We start from the raw sequence: 21,547 nt of genomic DNA on the forward strand, positions 1-21,547 counted from the left end.
CAGCAGCAGCAGCAGCAGGCAGCAACAGCCGCTGAAACGGTGCGGCTGTTTGTTAAGAAGGGCCGCACATACAGCCGCAGCCTTGCAGTACGTACGAAGTGGGTGCCATTGTGCAGCAGCGATGGAGGCCCTTTGGGCCCCCTGCGAGAGCTCAAGGATGCGCTTGCAGCTGCTGAGGGCGCCTGCAGCAACAGCAGCAGCAGCAGCAACAGCAGCAGCCGCAGCGACACCAGCAGGAGAGCGAGCAGCGCTGATGACAGCAGCAGCAGCAGCTGCAGAAATTTGCAAAGCAGCAGCGTGTGGAGCCTGCTGGTAGAGGCGAGCCGCTGCTGGGGGCAACCAAGAAAGGTGCTGCTGCCAGCAGTAACAGTTAAACAGCAGCTGCAGCGCAATGCAGAACAGCTGCTGCAGTACATCATTCCAGGCCATACTGCTGTTGTAGCTGCTGCGGCTGCTGCCATCACTAAGTCAAAGCTGCTGATGGCAGTCATCTTCCCTCTGCTACAGCGGCAATCTAGCGTGCTCTTGCTCACCAGAAAGCCGCAAGGGCCTGTACCGCTCCCGCTGCAGGTGGCACTGGAGCAGCAAGCTGCTGATGCCGCAGCAGCAGCACTTTCTGCTGAGACGGCGAGCGCGCGTGCTGCAGCAGCGTGGCACTTGCTTCTGCAGCGGCAGACGGAACGGCAGCAGCAGCAACAGTGGACTTTGGCAATGGACCTTGAAACTGCCACGGCGATGCTGGATATATATGAGCGCGCGGCTGCAGCAGCAAGAGCCCCCGCAGCAGCAAGAAGTGCACTAGCTGTGGCATCGGAAGACCTAGTGGCTTCTGCAGCCGAGCTTGCTGCAGCAGCACGGCAGAGACTTAGCTGTTGCATTATCTGCACGGACGAAGGCGATGTTACTCTAATGGCTGGCCAAACGCCACAAGACAGCAGCAGCAACGCCAGCAGCAGCACCACCGTTTCCACAGCTGTGGCAGAAGCTCTGCCTGCAGCACGGGTAGCTGCAACTATTGAAGGGTGCGTACCTTTTGCCCGATAGAAACTCTCGCCAGCAGCAACAGCAGCGATAAGCACAGTAAGAGCAGCTGTTGTTTGCACTGAAAACAAGTGAGATCGTTTGTGTGTACTTGTGTGTGTGTGTGTGTGCACCCGTTTACGCGTCTGCTGCAGGTGGCAGCAGCTGCTGCCTACTACCGCAGCAGTGCTGCATGTGCTGACGATAACAGAAGTTGGCGTCGTGGCCGTGCAGCGGCAGCAGGGCAACGCAGCGGATGGAGCAGTGCCCCCAGCACCTCAAGAACGGGCATCGGCAGCACCTGCAGAAGCGGCAACAGCGGAGCCGGCAGCGGCAGCAGCGGGTCAGGAAATGGGAGTTGCTCTGGGCCAGCTGGTGCCAGGCGTTGCTGCAGCCACAGCAGAGAACGGCATTCTGCTCTTCAGCAGCAGCAGCAAGAGCAGCAGCACCTACTTTGGGAGGCCTGTAGCAACAGCCGACGCATTCGGAGGGCCGGGGGCCCTTGGCGCCCAAGGAGCCCCCGCTGGCTGGTTCTTTCGGTCTGCACTGTTGGGTCGCGTGGACGAATTTGGAACGGTGCATGTGACGGGCTGTACGTACAGCTTGGCGCAGCAACAACCGCTGCAACGGCCGCTGCAGCAGCGGCTGCAGCAGTGGCAGTGGGGCCTGCCCCGTATGGAACGGCTCATTGAAGGGTACGTACACAAGGTGCCCATTTCCGGCAAAGAGTGGGGCAACTATCACGCCAAGAAGAGACACTGGAAGCGCATGTTCTAATCTGCTGCAGCTTCTGCTGCGGCAGGTGCTACTGCTGCTTCGGCGGCGGTGCCCGCCTTCGCCGCAGCAGGGGCCTGCACACACAGCTGAGAGGCAGCCTGCTGCAGCTGCTCAGTGCGTGCAGCATGAGCGCAGCTGGCTGTGGCTGCTGGCAGCTAGCCACCGGCAGTCATAGCTAGCTTCCGGCTGCGGTAGCTCCCTACCTGCTGCTGGGGACTGTAGCTCTTCAGTGTGGCTCTTAGAATCCCCGTGACGTGTTCAAGGCTACAGGTAACTTCGTTCTTTTAGTCTGGCCAGCCCAGAAACTAGTTAGCTAGCCAGCTAGGCGGCTAGCTAGGCTGCTGGCTAGCCAGGAAGACGGTTAGCTAGGCCGCTAACTAGGAAGGTGGCGAGTTTGCCTGCTACCCAGAGCAGTAGTCTACAGCAACATATGGCCCAAAAGCGACGGTGGTGCCTTGTGGAAGGTTTGCTCAACTGCAGCAAGCAGTAATCTTGGCGCATATTCTATCAAGCCATCTTTCCCTTCAGGTGTGTAAATTCCTCGTTTCAAATAAAAGGCAGGAAAAGGCTTTAGACTTTCCTCAGGTCAGAAGCTAAGCCTGAGGGTTTCCGTGGGCACGGGTTCGAACCCCAGCTTTGTGTAAATGTGTCTGGCGTCGTCTTTTTCAACAGTCAAGTCAATTCTGCCCAAACTCAGCTGCTTCTGCGCTATTTGCAACACCAAACGACACATTTGGGTTCCTAAACCCTGGCCGCGGAAGCTGGGGTGTATAACCACCCGCTCTAGCCGTCCATCTGCTGCTCTCCCCAAGTGGGGCTGTATGTACACCTCACAGAAGCCGCACAGAGGCCCCTCAGATGAAGCAGAATCGGTATTGCCCGCGTTCGCTCTAGCTGCTTCAGCGCAACCGTTAGATCCAGTACAAGAAACTTCCGGAGAAGCTGCAGCGGTGTGGGTAGCACCCATATCTGGAGCAGCAGCGAAGCAGCAGAAGGGCAAATAAGTTGGCTGCTCTAATATAATGGATAGGTCTGCTTCTGTTAGTTGTTGCTGACAGCGGCTGACGAGGGGAAGCAGGTCGCGTGCAGCTTCGTAATCTGTCCTTCTCATTTTCCTCAAGATGTACTTTTTGTCCTTCACCGTAAACACCACTGGACTCTCGCAGGCAGACAAGCCTTTCAGCCAGCGACACGACACGAAGCCTGACGTAGAATTCGCCGACATCTTTGCTGCTTGTGGTGCTGCTACTGGGTCGTTGTTGCTGCTGATGCTGCTGCTGAAGCTGGCAGTGCTCGTCCCAACACTCCTGTTCCCGCTGCTGCTGTTGTTATGGCGGCCCGTGTGCCTCAGCTGATACTGCTATTGCTGCAGATAATCTCCGCTGTTGCCGTTGTCGCTGCCGTTCGTATTGTGGCGGCAGACTAGGCGCCTCGTGCCATCTATTCCATTTGGACGAGACAATTATTATCCTTGTCTCTCCAGCCAATATTTGCAAGGGGACAGCGGCCTGGAGCTTGAGCAATAATTTAGTGAGAAAGACAGAGACAGGCAGACGCAAAGAGAGATAGCTTTGCAGCTAGTTGGTGTGGGTTGTTCCTGCTGCTCGTCGGCTGCTACATGCTAGCCCAGCAACTGTTCACTGAGCACACAACAGCCTACCATCTATAGAGTAGTGCTATCCATATTTAGTTAGGATTGTTCATTTTTAAAGCAAATTTTCAAAAGATAATTTTATTTCGATAGAAAGACACACTTTGAGCTCGTCGGGTCACGCAGTGCGTTGTGGGCATGCAACAGCCGCACAGCAGGTACAAACTCTAACGCAATCTCCTGAAGCTTTTATCTCACGCTGTGTACGTTATACCTGTTGCCCGACTTTGGCGTTTATTTAGCTGGCAGCACAGGAAGACATAAAGTTCTAGGACACGCAGAACAACCCTGCCAATCACGTGTTTCATCCTGGCCAAATGCTTTCCCCAGATACGCACGTATAAAGTTATATTTTTCCAATAGATATATTATCAGCAAAATTTTATGAACACTTTTCCTTTTACATATAGTGTGAGGAACAAGCCTACGTTTAGAGGATGGCAGCTGCGAGCTGTGGAGTTTACTGTCTTGCGAGGTGTCTATGAATACTTGAAAAACGTAAAGAACATGAGCTAAATGAGACACGAGAAAAGCTGCAGGAGGTTCTATGTCGTCCACATGCATTACAACAATGTAGCTAAAAAACATCTTAAGGCATGCCACAGAGGATATGATTGCTAATAGAGAGAAGCCCCGGTTGCGGCTAGTCCACTTAAGTAGCGTTAAAAGAGATCTTTGGGGGCAGATTTAAAGCCATCACTACGTTTCTGACACTCGCTACCTCAGCTTCCTTTTTTGTCGGATGCTGCTTGTACAACCGTCTTCTAGTTCAGTTAGCTACACCGTCGTTTATTCTACAAATACGCAGGGTGGGGGCGTCTAGCTCAAATGGTAGAGCGCTCGCTTAGCATGCGAGAGGTAGAGGGATCGATACCCTCGTCGTCCAGCTGAGTTTCCTGTTGCAGCATTTCTCATTTATTGCAGAACTTGCTCTAGATATCCTTAAGATAACTTTGTATAGTACTCGGAGACTACTGTTATTTTCAAGAGAATGGGATGCAACTGCGACGCAGCCTGACCCAGGAAACTCATCGCGCTGCGGTCTTGCCTGAGCTACTGCCAGGGTATCGAAAGGATCGCCTGAATGAATATGAAACTTTAAATCAAACAGTTCTCAGGACAGAGTCCCAATCCGACAGGTGAAGGCGCAGTGGCGGTAAGGCACAGAAAAGGCTGTGAAGGGCAGAAGCCACGCATTGAGTTGCTGGGAAGAGGCTACAAGAGCTACTAAAGGCTATGGAAAAGTTCGGTTTCATGAGCTGTCAGCTCCTCGGCAAGGGAAGTCCTGTCATTTGTATAACAAGTATGCTGGGCCGCCACATTCCGTCCTCCACGTCTCGTTAGAACATGTGGATGTTGAGTGGCCTCTTATAAAAATGCCGAGAACAAAGCTCACTCGGAGCAGAATTTATTGCTTGTCCACTGATATTCTTGTCGTTCTCCAATCGTGAAGCAGCTAGTCTTAGAAGGCATGCGAGTGCGTGGCAGTCAGCGGCTGTTTGTGGATATCACACGTCCTGTGGAGCGTCGTCGAAGAGATTTGTCTGCGTGGAATTGGGTTGTTCCTTGTGGTCATCACATGCCTTGTCTGATGTTGGGAGGCGATGCTGCGTGGAAAGTTAGTTGAAGGTGTGTGAAGTAGAGGTGTATTGGTGGAGTACCTGGTTATTTGTCATTCATAGCGCTCCTGCTGCAGCTCTTTGTGCTGAACATCATCCTGATGTCACCGTGCATGCCACAGCCTCATGGCCTTGGAATGTCCCTCTGTTTCTACAAACTAACTGGTCCTCCTGCTGCTACTGCTGATTCTGCAGGCCCTTCCGCTGCGGCGGACGCCACTATAGTTGCTGCGTGACTTCCCTTTTCTCTTGTTGCTCCTGCATTCTTACCGACTTCGTCCGATTTTTCCCCTTTTTCTCAGCTCCTCTGTGAGTCAAATACTATCTCACCAGCAGTCATGCCCGCAAGGCCTCTTTCTGTGGTTTGCGCTGCAGTAACAGCACGAAGAAACGACAAATAATCTGTGTGGCTGGCTTTCTCTCTGCTTCCGGCTGTATACAGTTGGATGCTGCTGTTGGCCGCACTCGTCTTCATGCATCTGTTTCCTACCTACAAGTATCACTTTTGTCGCCTTGAAGTGAACTTTCACAAATACAAACGCATCCGCCGTGCTGCTGTTTCAGATGCTACTAGCGCTTCAATAAGAGAGACACACTGGTTTGCTATAGCAGCCAGAGAATAATGCAATCATGCAAGAAGTAGAACGGCCAAGCAGAAGCAGTTAAATTGGCCTTTGCAGCAGCAGAAGCGCCCGGAGCATCTGAATACTGCTGCTCACACTGTTCACCAATACTACATTTCGTTCGCGCTAGCCAGAAGGAACAAGGCGCATATACAACCAAGCAACGTTGCCAAGCAGAAATAGAGAGAAGCACCACCAAGGAACAACAAAACACAGCAGCTCCGAGCAGCACAACCAAAGAACAACAGCAAGCAGCACCACCAAATAACAACATCAGGCAGCATAACCAAGAAGCAGCAGCACCAACAAAATGCAGCAACAGACAGCAGCGCCAAGTAACTCCAGCAAATACTTTGGGTAGTTTATTTTTCATGTTGTTGCTAAAGGCGCAGGCGTCTTGACCCAGCACTCCACATCTGTTGCTGCAGTCCAAATCCCAGTTTCATGGCATTCAGACGTCCCCAAGTTTCGATCAAGTTGCTGCTGCCGCTTCTGCTCCTGTTGTGGCTTATTGAATAACTGCAGCGGTCTGAGCCCACTGCAACGCATACGGGTGTCTCTTCTGCCCAAATTCCGAACTTCTCTATGTTTTTTCCCTACACCTGAAATGATGCAAAAAGACCATCTTGTCTGTAACATACACGCCACCCGAAAAATTTTCTTCGAATCACGGTATAACAGCCGTACGCAGCCCTGAGTAGCAGCAGGTGCCAGTACCAGAAAGCAGCAGCAGCAACAGCAGCGAAAAACAAAAGGCAGCAGCAAGCAATAGCAGCAACACACAGCAGAAGGCCACAACAGCCACATGCGGCAGCCGCGGTTTGCGGGCATTGGCGGGGCTACCATTACTTCGATTAAAATCGTGCCGATTAGCAGCAGTTTACTGCAGAAAGGTAGCAGCCGCTGCAGGAGCATCTACGTCAGCCGCTATAACCACATTGGCAGGGGCAGCGCACCATCTCCAGCTGGAGGAGGGAGCTCAAGACTAACAAACACTGCAGCAGCGGGGCTGCAGCGACAACCTCAGGAGAAGCTGCATGAGTTGCCGTAATGCCTACATCAGCAACAAGTGCCAACGCAGTCAGGAGAAACGAGTGTTGCAAGTAAAGAGCCTACTTAGCTGTACCGAACCCAGCAGATTTACCTACGACAAGAGAAGCCTGCACAGCGGCAACACCAGCAACCAGTGGAACAGCATTAATCACAATCGGATCAGCATCTTAAGTCAGAACAGGAGCGTCCTAGGAAACTGGTTGCAGTGGGCTATTTGGACGCATGGCCTGGCTGGTGGCGTTGGTTAGAATTTTGAAAAGAAACATCGAAACTAAGTTTCAGTGTGGAAAACATGTCGAACCAACACGGCGGAAATCCGGAATGCAAACGGTCTCAGAAAGATTAGGGAGTACACGGTAAAAAGTGTAAAGACAAGGTAAAAGCTTAATCGAAGAAATACAAAAAGCTGCTGAAATCTGCAAAAAAAGTTCCGATGTTAGCCTTGCGGGAAATGCTCTAGGTTAGCACAAACACATTAAGACAATAAATATGTCATGTTAAGTAGTAAGGGAGACTCTGATGGTGTATTGATTCTGTTGACTGTAGTGAAAGGCCTGAGCCCCTTTAGCGGACTCGTTACGGTGTTTTCAGGCTTACAATCCCTCTATTCTCAGTCTGGACTTCGCAACCGTCATTAAACTTTAGAGTGTTCTTCGGTTGGGTCTTACCAAGCATGTCAGCCCTAAACTTTTGAACTTTTGGAGCATGATAATGGAGAGAGTGGGCTCTAACACACATTAAGCCAGCCGCCTAGAATGTCAGTGCTTCAAATAGAACTACAGCCTGCCCGAAGTGCCGAGGCAAAACTTAAGATAGCCCACCCATAATTGATAAATTTGATAGCAGAGTGCTTATTGAGCCTAACTAGATGGCTGGAAGTGACTAATCACCGGACCGTTCAGCGTGAATAGTGGCGGCAAGTATTTCAACGAAGACGAAGGCGCACCTATGCTGGAGAATTCGGCTGCAGCTTCCAAAACAATATTGAAAATTCAAGTATCTCCCTTTGGTTTTTTCAGTTTTTCTTAAGAGGTGCAGCTTCTAGTGGCAGTGTGTGTGGGAAGTAACCTACCGACCACTGGAGCACGAGCAGCACTGAACACAGGAGTCAGCCCTCAGTAGCAACTATTAGTACTAGTGTTAGCTTAGCTTATGTTTGTTGTATCATTAGAAGATATCTGGTCTAAGCGGGTGCGAATAAGTTGAGGAAATGCAGCCAATACGTTTCGTTACATTGTTTATAACGCTCACAGACCCGCAGCCCCATTGAGTCGCCCTTCTTCAAATGGGATGAGAAACAGAATCCACGAGGCAAAAATAATTCATTAAATAAAGTCATTTACAGGATTGATTTTTGTATTACAATGGGGAGCCAGGCAGCTGTGCGGTAAATTGAGTGGTGGTCAAGCAAAATCAAAGCCACACATAACTGCCTGGTACGTTGGTGTTTGCCCGCCTCGTTAATTCTCATCAATCTCGTCAGTTCTACTTGAATTAAAAAGAAATGCATTATATCAGAATGGCTGGAGAAGGGGACCGTTTCGACTATATCGAGCAACTCTGGCGCGACGCTGTCGCTGCAGGGGTGGAGCCGCTCCTTTCATTTCCACAGCGAAGATGGAAGGAATATATATCTAACTTTTCATGCGCATTTGAAGCCCAGCAGCCTACTGATTTGCTTAATGGGATAACTAGGCAAAAACCAAGAGTGAACAGGAATATCACATATCAAGGCTTCCTAGCTCTCGAGGCTCTCGTTAAGGAGCGCCCGCCCTGTGAACATGAAATTCAAAACGCCAAAATGCATTTTTTCGGTCAGGCTGTAAATATTTTGTGCATACCGGCTAGAGTTGTGCCCCAACTACTGATCTGTATGCGCCGAAAGCATTGAACTCAAAATATGAGGCGTCGCATCAGGGCTCTCCGAGTGGTGTAAAGCATACCGCGCACACGATGAGTCTTTGACCACAGTACCGCAGAAGTGGAGCGGAAGAACAAAATTTAGCGGTAGACCCAACAGTCACTCGACGTGTGTTTACAGAGGCAGTCGACGAAGACCCTTTCAAGGATGTGTCTGAGTTTACCTTCGTAGAGAACGACGAGCAATTGGCGGAAATGATTGAAGATATCACAGAAAAAAGTAATCATGGGCCAGGAATAAGGGTCTAGGGTAGTGCTAAGGGCAGAGTGTTGCGGGCTCTAGGCTTTGGGTTTGGCGTTTAAAGGCTTGTGGGGTCTTTGAGTTAATGTTTGAAGTCTACTTTGATGTATGTTTAAGATTTTGTACTGCATACGGTGCAAAATTTGCTGCACATTACATGGAGGTTCACTTAGGGCCTGTGAGTGAGTAGAGGTATTTGCACGAATATGCATCTCTTGCAGTGCTTGTCGTGTATCATTCCGTCGAGAGACTAACCGACAAAATCAGCGTCGCGTACTTGATTAAATTATTACTTTAATGTTATTACTTATATAGCATGCCTGTTTGTTTGCAGGGAAGAGTAGTGCGGTGGCCATTGATGTGGAGCACCACTCCCAAGCCAGTTACAGAGGGTTTACGTGTTTGATTCAAGTGTGCACTGCGACACATATTTATATAATTGACAGCCTAAATGTTTTCGAAAAATTATTTATTCTAAATAAAATCACGGCGGACGCGTCAATTGTAAAGGTGCTGCACAACGGCGACAACGACATCACATGGCTACAGGTGACGAAATCGCAAGGAGAGAAAGAACCCAAAACAGGCAAAAGAGCAAGACTGAAGACATAAGCCAGTACACAGACATCCTACAGACGGGAACAACTGGGCAGCTCCAGACGAAACGCAATGAAGGCAGAAACAGAAACTTGCACAGACGTGTGGGCACTGTTGTTCGCAGCGGGACTTCAACGTCTACATAATAAACGCCTTTGACACTGGAAAGGCGGCAAAGTTCCTTCACATTGAGGGCGGCACTTCCCTGAAGAACGTTTTGGCACTGGAATTCAATGAGCACAAAGAAGAATGGTACAAAACTTGTGACTGGTCGAACAGGTGAAACAAGATACGATGCTGAACCCTAGCATCCAGAACCGAGCCCCAAAGCCTCATTTCCTGAGCCCTGGGCGTTTGGGTAGATAATATTAGGAAAACGGATCCAGGATAGGCGAGGTAGATGTACACGTTGGATTTTATATTTGACGCACAGAGTTTAGGATTAGAGTTTGCCGTTGCGTGTGGCGCTTCTGAACCCTCGGTTGAAACGATTTGCCCGTTACTACTTCCACCTGTTATTCTTTGTTTTTATTGCTGCTTCGTTTGAATTTTAGGCCCCTCACCAGGGGCATGTTGCAGTATGCTGTAAATGACGTTCGTTACTTGTTGCACCTCTACTACAGATACGCAAAACGAATTGGCAGGTAATGAACGATGACGCGGCGACAAACGGCAGCAGCGGCTGCAGCATCAGCAGCGAAAGCAGCAGCAACGTTGACAGGACTATTTCTGTCAATGCTATGGTCATTTTTGATTATATGTATGACATGTTTCCCTGTAGGTTCATACTTTTGAACTCGATTCTTGCCTTTGATGCTGTGATAGGTGTTTATTTTTCGTCTCTTTCGCTTCATTTCAGCATATGTCTCTCTGTGTGGCCTTCTTGTTGCTCATGTGCCTGCGTGGGCCTCGGCCTGTACATTTGTCTTGCCGTTTTTATTGTGCACGTGACAGCGTGCTACCTGTTTTTTGGCATTTCGTCTGATTCCCGGACTGTATATGTCTGTTGTCCTGTAGGTCTGTCACCGCGCACATGCGCATGCTCAGTAGCTGCCAGTGGGTCTTTTCTTTTTTGTTCACAGTGGGGTTGTCTGCTTGATAGTTTGCCTATTTGCACTAAATCTGCATTTTTATGTGTTTGTTCACTTTCCTGCATGCATTTGCGTGCATCTTGAAGTGCCGTGTGTTCGCTTGTTCACTGTATTGCCTTGCTCTTTTATTTTTTTATTGCAACTAGTACTTGATGGGAGGTGTGCTGAATTGGTTTCTTCTCTCTTTGTGCTCGCTGCATTCTTCTCTGGTTTTAGATAATTGCCTTTTTCTGGACTTTCCCCTTGCTTTGCGGTTCAGGCTCCCTGAAGCTTTGGTTTGGCCTCCTAGCGTTGATTTTCTCGTTAATTACTGTTTTTGCCTCCGCTCAACTTTAGTTTTGTGTCTCTTCAGCAAGCCGGCTCGCTTTCTTCTACTGTGGCTCTGGTGGTTTCCTTTTAAGTGCAATTCTTGTTGCTACAGCTACTGCGGTTACTGCTGCTGCTGCTGCTGCTGTTTTGCTGACTACAAGGATTGTCAGCCCGTTCCAGACAAGCGTTGCAACCACTACTATGGCTAGGAGTGCTGCTGCTGCTGCTGCTGACACTTTTTTGCCGGTTTTTGCTACAACTGCTGCAGCTGCGTATCATGCTGCTTGTGCTGTTGCTTGCTGCTCAGGTGCATGCGTACGAGAAGGAAGTGAAGGCGATGCTGTGTAAACCATTCACGTTTCCCAAATACAAAGACTTGGAGAAGATCCTTCGGGCCCCGCAACTACGCAGACCAACCGGCAAGAAACGCGCACTCGCGGTAACCTTCAAACACAATAGTAAACGAAGTAGAGCTGCAACGGAAAAGGCCTACACGGGCAACGAAATGCGCAGGATAAAGAGCAGCGACCTGTTTCTGGGGATAATATGAATAGAGACAAAGGCACAAGAACAGAATGAGAGGGCACGCACACGGACACAGAAAGTGGCAAAGAGGCACACAATGATAAACGAAGTTAGACACACAATATGCAAAGTGGTGCTAGAGGTGCACGACCGACCCGTCATTTTCCATCTTCGCCGACAACCAGATACGCGGGCGTTGGTTGACGACTTCACGCTGGATATGCATTCTTAGGGCACATCAAGTTCTTCTTTGGTTTTTGCGTTGGTATCTTTTGCTGGGCGTTCCTCTTTTGTGCTTCATTCTGTCATTTTGTGCTGCAGGAAGCAGTGCTGGCGTGGCGAGATATTCGTAGCCGGTCAATTGACTGTTCGCGTACCTTTCTAATATCGCCACACGAGTTGCCTAGAGCAATTAATCAGGTAAGCCGTAAATAGGCGTCGCACTGTAAATGACGAGCAGGCACAGGAAAGGGGTGATTGAGGTGGAGAGGACGCGCTGCAGCACAATGTGCAAGAAAAAGCTACGAAAAGGGGACGAACGCAGCAGAGAGCGTTATTCGCATTGTCATCTTTAGGCTTACCACGCAAAGACAGGAGCTCCAATAGCGAGATGCATGAACAACAAAATAGGTGAAGACAAACTTCGGGAATTCGCTGCAGAGATTGACGACCTCGTGATTTACTACGCGCAATAATGAAACTCTGGTGTTTACCGCACCTCCAGTAGTTTGTCTCTGTTTGGTCTTGCTCCACCACCTCCTCCATTGTGCCTCCTTCTGTTTCCCTTGCAGCTGCTTCACCTTGCATTAGTCCCTTGTCTCTTTCAGTGTTGCTTTACTTTTTTTCTCTCCTTACCGGTTTTGCAAAGTCTAGCCTCGTAAGCAATCATCAAGTTCAGTGTCTTTCACTTTGGATTTTATGTGCTAGAGCGTACGCTAGCACATGCAGTGCAACGTAGGACCGCTTGCTTGGAGCACACTGCAGTTTGGAGTCATTCATGCGTTGGCTGCATCTGCCTTTCTGCTCGCTGTAATTCAATACAGGTGCCTTTTTAATTTGGGCACTTCAAATAGGAACATTGCGTCCTGGCCTCTGAGTGTTTGCCGCTCTTAAACGTAACGGTGGGAGAGCTTACACGTCATTCAACTTTTTTAATAAAGAAACCGCTTGTCCTAATTTTTGACCATCAGAGTGCAAGTGTAATTGTTTAAGCTTCGTGGAAGTGCGACGAGAGAACACAAGCGGGGGGATGCGCTGTACGCTTGGTAGGTTTCATTAGCTTTGGGGAACTACACAGCGATAATTCCCCTAAAACGGTGAGGAGTAGTAAACGCTTTAGGAGGAGTGCTCTGGCAGTTCACAAGCTTTTGAAAGCATTCAAGGGCTTGCAATCATGAACAAGCGATATAGGGATCACGCGACGTCAAAAGTTTAAAATCGAGGTGACTTAGCGGTTTGAATGGGAATTATTTTTCGCCGAGCTTCGTAAAGTGGCCTAGTCGAATGAGCAGACGATGCCGAGTTCATTTGAATGAAAAGCATATGCCGGGTATCGAACCCGGGAAGGAGCCTCTTCCTGTGCCATCCTCCAAAGCTGGCTAGGCTATAGTAATTCCTGAGCTAACCGTAAGCACTTCACGTAATCAGCCTTCAGGAGAAAACAATAGGGCATTTAACTTCACAATGTGCTGGCCCTTTTACAAAAACTGACCCATGGTCCCAACCGGTCTCGAACCGGCGACCTTTCGGTTATTAGCCGAATGCTCTAACCAACTGAGCTATAGGACCTGGAGAGTACGCTCGAACCTACACAGTAGACACGGATTTCCGAACCCTAAATTGTAGACAAGTACTGTGTTTTCGGAATTCCAAGCAAAGTAGTAGTGGCCAGCCATAGGTGGCCCCATTTAAGTACCCGTCGCGGGAAGAAAATGCGTGCCGGGCCTTTGTGGCCCATCTACTTGTATCTAGACTTCACAAAAACGCTACAACTATAATTCCTTGGTTAAGAAGTGTGGATACGCATGCAAATGAAGGAGTGAAGTACGTGGGCAGACGCGCAGAGCAGCCCTATTGTACGGGCACCAGCGAGTTTGCAGAGACAACTTGAGACTGAAGAGACAGAGACAATGACCCCTCTTCCAATTACCCGACACAAGCTGCACTTGTATTCCAGCAAAAGGGAGCCTTTGAGCTTTCCTCCATGCTTTACATGGTAACGTGCCACAGCAGCAACGAGAACTCACTACGAAGAGCTGTTATGGCCTTCACTGTTCCCTCTTGCGAATGCGCAAAAGGCTTCTCTGTCTCGGCCACAGCCAAAGTTTGATAAATGAGCAGAAGGGAATAGTCGGAAGACGCCAAAAGCCGTCAGGTGCACCAGATATATACACGGTAGAGAGACCCCTCGGCGTCCTAAGATGCTTCTCGGCAAATCGTTGAGAAAAAAAAGAAGTTTCCCCCTTAAGGGCTTATTTCTTAATGTTGAAGGTTCTGGCCCTTCACAAAACTTCGAGCCAGGAGAGCTGCAAGTCGGGCTGGAACTACCCCTACGCGTAGTGGCAGGTTCCCACTTAAGAAAACCCTAAAGCCTGAGCCTGAGCGGAGTTAGTCTGCTACGCTCTAGGGGCAATTTTAAAGCCCAGGGAGAAAGGGCTTGGACTCTAGAACCTGCTACAGGCCCGTCTGGATGGCTACAAACTTGGTGCTCGTGTAATCGTCTAGGGCCAAAGCAGAGCCCTCTCGGCCCATCCCCGAAGCCTTGATTCCCCCAAAGGGCACCTCGCAGGAGGAGAGGGTCCCGGTGTTGACCCCCACCATCCCGCACTGCAGCAGCTGCGCGAAGCGCACGGCCCTGCCCGCACTTTGGGTGTAAAAGTAAGCAGCAAGCCCAGCTTCCGAGTCGTTACACTTTGCTGCTGCTTCTTCTTCAGCCTCAAACTCGTACAGACACACGATGGGGCCAAACAACTCCTCCCGCAGCACGCGAGCGTCCGCTGCCATCTCGCGGCAGTCCATAACTGTCACTTCAAAGAAGCTGCCGCCAGCGGCCCAGGGACCCTTGGGGCCCCCAGAAACCCCGGTGCCCTGGGGGGCCCCCGGGGCCCCGCGGGCCTTTGAGGGCCCCACGCCCCTGCGGGCCTCCAGCCTGCTGCCGCCCAGCAGCAGCTTGGCCCCCTTCTCTACAGCATCTTTGACCAGCTGTTCCACGCGGTCCACCGCGGCATGGTTGATCAGGGGCCCCACAGCCACCCCGTGGGTCTTGGGGTCCCCTACTGTCTGGTCTTTGAAAAGCTTCGTCGCCTTTTTCGTGAATTCGGCGAAGACGCTGCGGTGTACGTACACTCGGTTGGGGCTGATGCAAGCCTGGCCCGCGCAGCGCAGCTTCGAAGCCAGCAGTCCCAAGACTGCCTCGTTTATATCAGCATCAGCAAAAACAACAAATGGAGCATTTCCCCCGAGCTCGAGCTGCAGCCGCTTCACTGTGTCTGCACACTGTCTGTACAGCTGGCGCCCCACAGCGGTGGAGCCCGTAAAGGACAGCAGCCGCACCTGCGGCGCTGCAGCAACAGCAGCGGCAAACGCAGCAGCACCCGCACGGCACGACGGCAGCGCGTTCAGCAGCCCGGGGGGGAGGCCCGCCTCCCTTGCTGCTGCTGCCAGGGCCAAGGCCGACAGCGGGGCCTCTTCAGAGGGGCGCAGCAGACAGGCGTTTCCTGCTGCTAGTGCTGCTGCTGCTTTGCGAGCAGCCATAGCAAGGGGGAAGTTGAAAGGGGTGATAAGGGCGCACACCCCCAGGGGCTCCTTTACAGTAAACTGCAGTTTGCTGCTGCCAGCAGCAGCAGGAATAGTCAATCCATTGTGCTGCCGCGCAGCCTCAGCTGCCCAGCGCACGTAGGAGGCGCCATAAACGGCCTCTTGCCGCCCCTCAGGGACAGGCTTTCCTGCTTCTGCTGTTATGAGGGCAGCAAGGGCCTCCTTACGCTCCTCCAATAGCTTGAACCACTGCAGCAGCAAAGTACTGCGGGCCAGCACGCTGCTGCGGGCCCATTCACGCTGCGCTGCAGCAGCAACAGCAACAGCGGCAGAAACCCAAGCACTCCCCAAATTCGGAGTGCGGCCTATAGCCTCCCCTGTGCTGGGCTCATACACTGTCACGTACGGCTCAGGGCCCCCACACCGCTCGCTGCTGCCGCTTCCGCTGCTTGTGCTCGTGCTGCTGCTCGTGCTGCTGCCCTTGCTGCTACTTGCAGCCGCATCAGCAACAGGCAACGGCTCATTAGGGTCCTTGACAAACACTGAGCCCACGATTGCTGGAGTTATTTCAGGAAGAGCTGAACTCGCCGTCGACGTGCTGAGGCAGCGCCCGCCGCAAGGGAGATTTGAGGGGCCCCCTGGGGGGCCCCCCAAGAGGCCCCTTTCTGCTTGCTGAAAGCGAAAAGCAGAATTACCGGAGCGTCGACTGTATGAAGATAGAATTCTGGGACTCAGCTGATATATTTTAGCTGTTTTGCTGGATAAGGAGTGCAGCGGCTGTCGAAGAGCCGCGAAGCTGTGGCAGAGAGTCATTGGGCGAAGACGCGAGCAGTGGAAGACAAACTGATGCTCATTACAGACTATTCTTTCGATTTAATCTATTGAATTGATCGAAGTAACCAGATAATAAAATAGAAGAAGTAGAGTGGTGGAAACAGCCAGATGGTGGAGCGCAAGCTGAATCGAACCGTGTGCAGCAGCAACCACCGCCCCAGCAGCAGCAGCAGCGGCGGCACCGTTTGTGCGAGGGTAAACACACAACTTGCATACAACAAAATGCATCTTGATGAGCCATGAAATTACAATATGTGTACTAACGGCACGTGCAAGACACACGTGTACATGGATATATGTTCGGAGCAATGTGTTAATTTGTACAAATATCCCTCCATGCGCAAAATTTGCTTCTACACCCCTTGGTACTGCCTTCAGCAGCAAGCCAAAAGGTTAAAGGCATTTTTTCCCGCCACGTCAGGGCATCTCCGCCCGAGCTCATCTAAGTGTGGCCCCTGAGTCGGCAGCCCCAGTGTCCAGTTAAGCATGTGAGCTAACTACAGATCTAGCAGCCAGAGCCAGTGCAGCACAAATATAGTAGCTAGAGATCTCACAATTGCACGTCTGGGCCTCTGAGAAATGGAGCCCTATCCACCCTGCGACAGAGGCCATGGGAATTTGAGACAACAGTTTCAAAAAGGCACTAAGAGGGGCTACAAATTTACCTGTCTCGTGAGCCGACGTTGGCGAGAAGCTGCGTAGAAACTAGATCGTGAAGCAGTAGCACTTTGGAAGGCACCAGCCCATAGACAAAGGGCAACAGCTCCACAGTTCCAGGACCACACTGACCCTGACTCTGGATGTCCCACGTTACCCTTTCAGTATACAACTGTTCGTGTAATATCTCATTTGAATTAAGGCGTTTAAAATTGACCCCTAGTGTCTCAGCTAATTGCTGGAGTGCTCATGCGGCGCCGCATGACTGCTGCCTTGCTTCGGCTGCGACCTTTGCTTCTTGTAAGTGCAAGAACGCCACAGGCTCTAGCTGCTGCGGACTTGGGCTCTACTTTACTGTTTTTCTCTCAGATCCACCCGTGCTGAGTGCCACAGCGCCAAAGGCCTCGTAGAACCTCTAAATTATGGCCTAATCTCCACCCCCTTCGCATGCATATACACACACAGATGTACGCATTGCTAACATTCACAAGCAGGCTTCAACATAAATATGCATGAAAATCCAAGTTGAGATGCTCTAGCAAATTGGGGGCCTCCGGGGCTCTGCTAGCAGGAAGCTTTCAAATATCTAGGATTACTGCTTGAGGTAAGGTCTCGCGATTTGGGGCAAAGGATTTCGGGTCTACAGAAACCAAATCTAATGCTCCTTCCTGATGTTGCGAATTCCCGCAGTCTAAGACTTTCTATTATTGTGTACATACACCTCAAAGTGTGTATGAAGCAAGGCGCTCACCAGCAGCCACCACAGAAAAAAATCACCACCCTGTACATCCTACCAACAATTTGTTGGTGCTGCTGTTGCTGCTGTTGCTGCAGCTTGGCTGCCGCATTCGAAACAGAAAAAAGCGCGCCGCCCCAACAAGGGGTCGGTACGGGATTCACGGCTGTGCCACAGCAACCTGCAGCAGCGGCCGTCGCTGCTGCTGCAGGACAAATACACCACTGCAGCAGTAGCAAATGCTGCTGCTACTACTGAAGCAGAAAAAAGGCAGCAGACGCTGCTGCTTTTGCTGCTGCTACTGCAGCTCGTGGCGTTAAAGCTATTCGGCTGCTGCTGCTGCTGCACGTTTCCGCCCCAGCAACAGCAGCTATCACAATCTAATTAAATTCGTAACAGCGCTGGGCCCCATCTACCTATCTTGTGCATCAAGACGCTATGGGGGCCCTCGCCAGCTGTGCATACACCTCAGACCGAATGGCCGAGCTCAGCACGCCGTCGCTCGCCCGCACCACCAGACGGGCGCGGCCCTGTTGCTGGCCCGACCCCAGCTCTAGCCTGCAGAGAGAGCAGCAGCAGCAGCAGCAGCAAGTGCGCCTTCTGTGCGAAGCTACAGGAGGGCGTACGCAGCTCTACACAGCAAAGTGCCTGCAACAGCAACAAGTGACACACCGGGCCAAAACAACGAGACGAACGACAGGTCGTGTCTGTTGCTCTTCCTGTTGCTGCTGCTGCTGCTCATTCTGCTGCTGCGGCAAAACGTTTCCTGAAGGCCGCTGCATGCTGCCAGCCACAGCCAGAGTCTGTGCGTTGCTCTCGCCCGCTGCAGCGCAGAGAGCTAGAGCACCGCCCTGAGCAGCACAAACAGCAAAAGCAGTGACAGGTGCAGCAGCAGCAAAAGCAGCGACAGAAACGCAGAAAAACCTGCAGACACCGTCCAGCGCACGGCGCAAACCGCTGCATCTCAGCCCAACCACATGTAACCGCAACTGCAGCAGCATCAAGAACAGCAGTAGCAGCAGCTCCTGCTGCCCTGACGCCGGTGGCTCACTAGCTGCAGGCGCCGCACGAGTGAAAGCATTGAACCCTGGAGTTGGGGGTGGAGGTTGAGCACACACGCAGCTGCAGAGAAAAACAGGATAACGGCAAATTGCAACTTCGCTTGCGTAGCCTGATCTTGAATACATGTGTCTAACTGTCCAATATTGCTGCTATGCAGAATCTTCGGTAAACACCACTGTATATGAAATCATTATGGACTCGGTGCAGACTACGTTGGCCTGAATTGTTCCGCTCCCATATTTTTAATTGCTCCTACAAAGTGTGACGACTAATGCAGCCTGCTGTTGCATTTCGAATCTATTGGTTAGAACAAGAAATGCCTATCGGCAATGTAGACTGCTGCTACGACCGCTCGTTGCCTCTGTTGCCGCTGCGGATTTCCACGAAACCAGCAGCAACCGTACTTTCGTTTAGTGCGAAGTGCTGCAAATTCCAAAGCTGGTAGAAGTCGTCTGCGCCCATTTGATGGCCCTCGACAAACCGCGACAAAGACAGAGGAATAAATACCTCGCGCCTCCAGGGTGTGGCATCGGGCATCCTGAGAACGCAACGGAGTCACCAGTAAGAAGCGAGCAGCAGACTGCTAACCCAGCAGCAGCAAATCCACACCTGACATTGACTACTGACAAAAAGCAACCAAACTTCATCTTTCCCCAGTCAAAAAATTGCAACTGGAACAAATGAACAGGCGGATCACAAGCAAACGAGCAGCGCCGCAGCAACCAAGGCATCGGGAAACGCCAAATACACAAGGAAAGGCATGCAAAAAGCAAATGATGACTGCGGAACTGTCAAATCCAAAGCAGCAGAAACCCTCATTTGGAAATGGAGTTGACTTCACAAATGGAAAATTGACAAATGAGCTCTTCACAAGCATGCATGCGCAAATGCATTGTGAGAGCCCAAACGTGGACACTCCCAATCTACGCTAGAAGCTACAGCCTCACAAACGCGAAGACGCATACGGCAACAGCAGCATGCACGCAAATGCAGGCCATATAATCCCACAAAGAGCAAGAAGCAAATGCATGCAGCGAACGATAACCCAGAGAACAATGAGCAAACGATGAGTTGGTGGATATGCGGAAGGGCAAAGTGCACACGCAGGCGCAAAGAGTTACAACTAAACAAATTAATGCGGGAGTAAACGAAGAAGAAATTCATAGAGAAAAAGGCAGGCAAGGAACAAGAAGCGGAAAGCACAAACTACGCAAAGTGGACTGCTCGGCTGCTCTGCTGCCTACAAGAAAGAGACGCGCATCATTGGGCAGTAGTCGAAGGGCTCCACGCACTGCAGCAGCAAATGCTGCGGAAACAAACGGCAGCAGCAGCAGCAACAAGAAAGATAATGTAGCAGCAGAAATAGTCGGAAGGCACCCAATGTCACGGCTACGCCAGTAGCGTCGGTAGAGTCACTGCAGTAGCAGCACAAGTTGGAAGACACATGGCTATGCCACCAGCGCCAGCGACGCCACTGCAGCAGCAGCAGCAGCACTGCTGAAGTTGGTGCTGCGCGCTTACATGGGCCACCTGTTCCCTGCCCTTGAGATACTGGAGCTGCCGCTGTGGGTCCTCTGGCTGCAGCAGCAACCCGCCATTTGCTGGCAGCAGCAATTCACAACAGAACTGCTGCAGCATACTGCTCCTCTTGTTGCCGAAGTAAATGCTTATGCGGCCTGACAGGCCCTTTATTGTCTTCTGCACTCCAATCTGAGGCAACGATCAGAGCACAAACCGCATGCAGATGCAGCAGCAGCAACCCTCAAACGATACTTCGCTACAGCTGCAGGGTCTACGCTCTGCAGCAAACACGCAGCAGCAGAAACCCTGGAAAGGAAAAAGCAAACAGCATCCGCAGCACCAAAAAGTTTAGCGGAAGCAACAGAGGTACCTGCAGCGTCTCATCCTCTAAAAGCACCCCACTGTCTGTTAACAGCAGCGGCAGAAAGCCGGTGTCCATAGACCTCGCTGCAGCAACATGCGGCATGGGACACAAAGACTCTTCCGGTGCCGCTGCAGTAGCAACTCCTGCTGCCGCCATTTCCGACGAATCTGTTCCAAGTCCGCGTTGCTGCAGCAGCAACAGCAGCAACCAAACAATGAACACCCTAGTAACGCCAGCCACCAAGGAGCACAGCAGCAGCAGAAGCAATAGCGACAAGAATGGCAGCGCAGCAGCAGTGCCACCACGAGCAGCAGCAACAGCTGTAGCAGCAAAGCAACCTACGGCAAAGCGCCAGGCCGCCGACTCTCCAGCTGCAAGGGGCTCTTCTATTGTGTCCGTGACGGACTCTACACAAGCACTGCTGCTGAACAGGTGGTCCTGTTGCTGCTGCTGCCGGTGCAGCTGCCTCCCGTTGCTGCGAACTCCCCGGTGCAAGTCGCCCGCCAGCCCGACCGGCAAAGAACTTGCGGTGCTGCAGCGCCCAGGGGAGAGAGCCCTGTCTGCTGATGCTGCTGCTTTAGATTTGTGTCCGTCAGCGCGGCCCCCAAGAGCTGCAGGCCGCGCTGTTGCTGCTGCTTGTACTGCAGCAGGTGCCGTGAAAAGCAGCCGCTGCAGGCCATGCAGCTCCTGCTGTAGTCGCCGTTGCTCCGCATTGCTACCCAAAATCGCCTCCTCGTGGAGTGCGATGGTTCTCTCGGCAACTGCAGCAGCAGCAATAGCCCTCAGCAGCAGCAGCCAATATAGAGCACGCAAAACAACAGCAGCTGACGCAGCAACAGCCGCAAGGTCTGCAGCAGAGAGGCTCTACCAGCAACACCACCGCCAGCAGCCTCTACAACAGAAGCACCAGCAACAAAAAACGACGAAAGAGCTGCAGCAAAGCCAACAGCAGCGGCGAAACCAACGGCAGCAGCAACCAAAACAGCAGCACCAGCTCCGCCTTACTGTCTAGGTCATCTGCAAGCTTCGAGGCCCTCTCGCTCTCCTTGAGCCACATCTCTTTCGCCATTTCTGCCGCTGAGGATCTTTGCTGCAGCAGCAGCTGCGTCGTCTGCAGCGCCTCCTCTGCTGCCTTTTGCGCTGCTCGGCTGGCCTTCAGATCCTGCTGCAGCTTCTGCAACTCCTGCTGCT

At 51.6% G+C, this 21,547-nt stretch overlaps 5 protein-coding genes across 5 annotated transcripts; 2 read left to right on the forward strand and 3 right to left on the reverse strand.

Annotated features, from left to right (window-relative positions):
• Positions 1–480: 480 nt before the first annotated feature.
• Positions 481–1,797, forward strand: ETH_00000155 (uncharacterized protein; the record flags this gene model as incomplete). The annotated part of the gene is made up of 2 exons (XM_013377790.1): positions 481–1,022; positions 1,176–1,797. 2 exons carry the CDS (start codon positions 481–483, stop codon positions 1,795–1,797), a joined length of 1,164 nt encoding a protein of 387 aa, XP_013233244.1.
• A 586-nt stretch (positions 1,798–2,383) lies between these two features.
• Positions 2,384–3,022, reverse strand: ETH_00000160 (acetyltransferase domain-containing protein, putative; the record flags this gene model as incomplete). The annotated part of the gene is made up of 1 exon (XM_013377791.1): positions 2,384–3,022. The coding sequence occupies one exon, from the start codon at positions 3,020–3,022 to the stop codon at positions 2,384–2,386; it is 639 nt and encodes a 212-aa protein (XP_013233245.1).
• A 5,240-nt stretch (positions 3,023–8,262) lies between these two features.
• On the forward strand, positions 8,263–12,121 carry ETH_00000165 (3'-5' exonuclease, related; the record flags this gene model as incomplete). Its single annotated transcript, XM_013377792.1, has 9 exons — positions 8,263–8,557; positions 8,785–8,883; positions 9,239–9,453; positions 9,626–9,780; positions 10,056–10,095; positions 10,125–10,145; positions 11,209–11,340; positions 11,748–11,846; positions 12,002–12,121. The coding sequence occupies 9 exons, from the start codon at positions 8,263–8,265 to the stop codon at positions 12,119–12,121; spliced, it is 1,176 nt and encodes a 391-aa protein (XP_013233246.1).
• Positions 12,122–14,099: 1,978 nt separating this feature from the next.
• On the reverse strand, positions 14,100–15,995 carry ETH_00000170 (succinate-semialdehyde dehydrogenase, putative; the record flags this gene model as incomplete). Its single annotated transcript, XM_013377793.1, has 1 exon — positions 14,100–15,995. The coding sequence occupies one exon, from the start codon at positions 15,993–15,995 to the stop codon at positions 14,100–14,102; it is 1,896 nt and encodes a 631-aa protein (XP_013233247.1).
• Positions 15,996–17,837: 1,842 nt separating this feature from the next.
• ETH_00000175 (uncharacterized protein) lies at positions 17,838–21,425 on the reverse strand (the record flags this gene model as incomplete). Its single annotated transcript, XM_013377794.1, has 8 exons — positions 17,838–17,967; positions 18,082–18,260; positions 18,461–18,531; positions 18,876–19,009; positions 19,716–19,777; positions 19,993–20,181; positions 20,363–21,117; positions 21,362–21,425. The coding sequence occupies 8 exons, from the start codon at positions 21,423–21,425 to the stop codon at positions 17,838–17,840; spliced, it is 1,584 nt and encodes a 527-aa protein (XP_013233248.1).
• Positions 21,426–21,547: the final 122 nt, after the last annotated feature.

The sequence above is a fragment of the Eimeria tenella genome, genomic scaffold, assembly GCF_000499545.2.
Source record: "Eimeria tenella Houghton genomic scaffold, Eth_scaff62, whole genome shotgun sequence".
NCBI classification, from domain to species: domain Eukaryota; phylum Apicomplexa; class Conoidasida; order Eucoccidiorida; family Eimeriidae; genus Eimeria; species Eimeria tenella.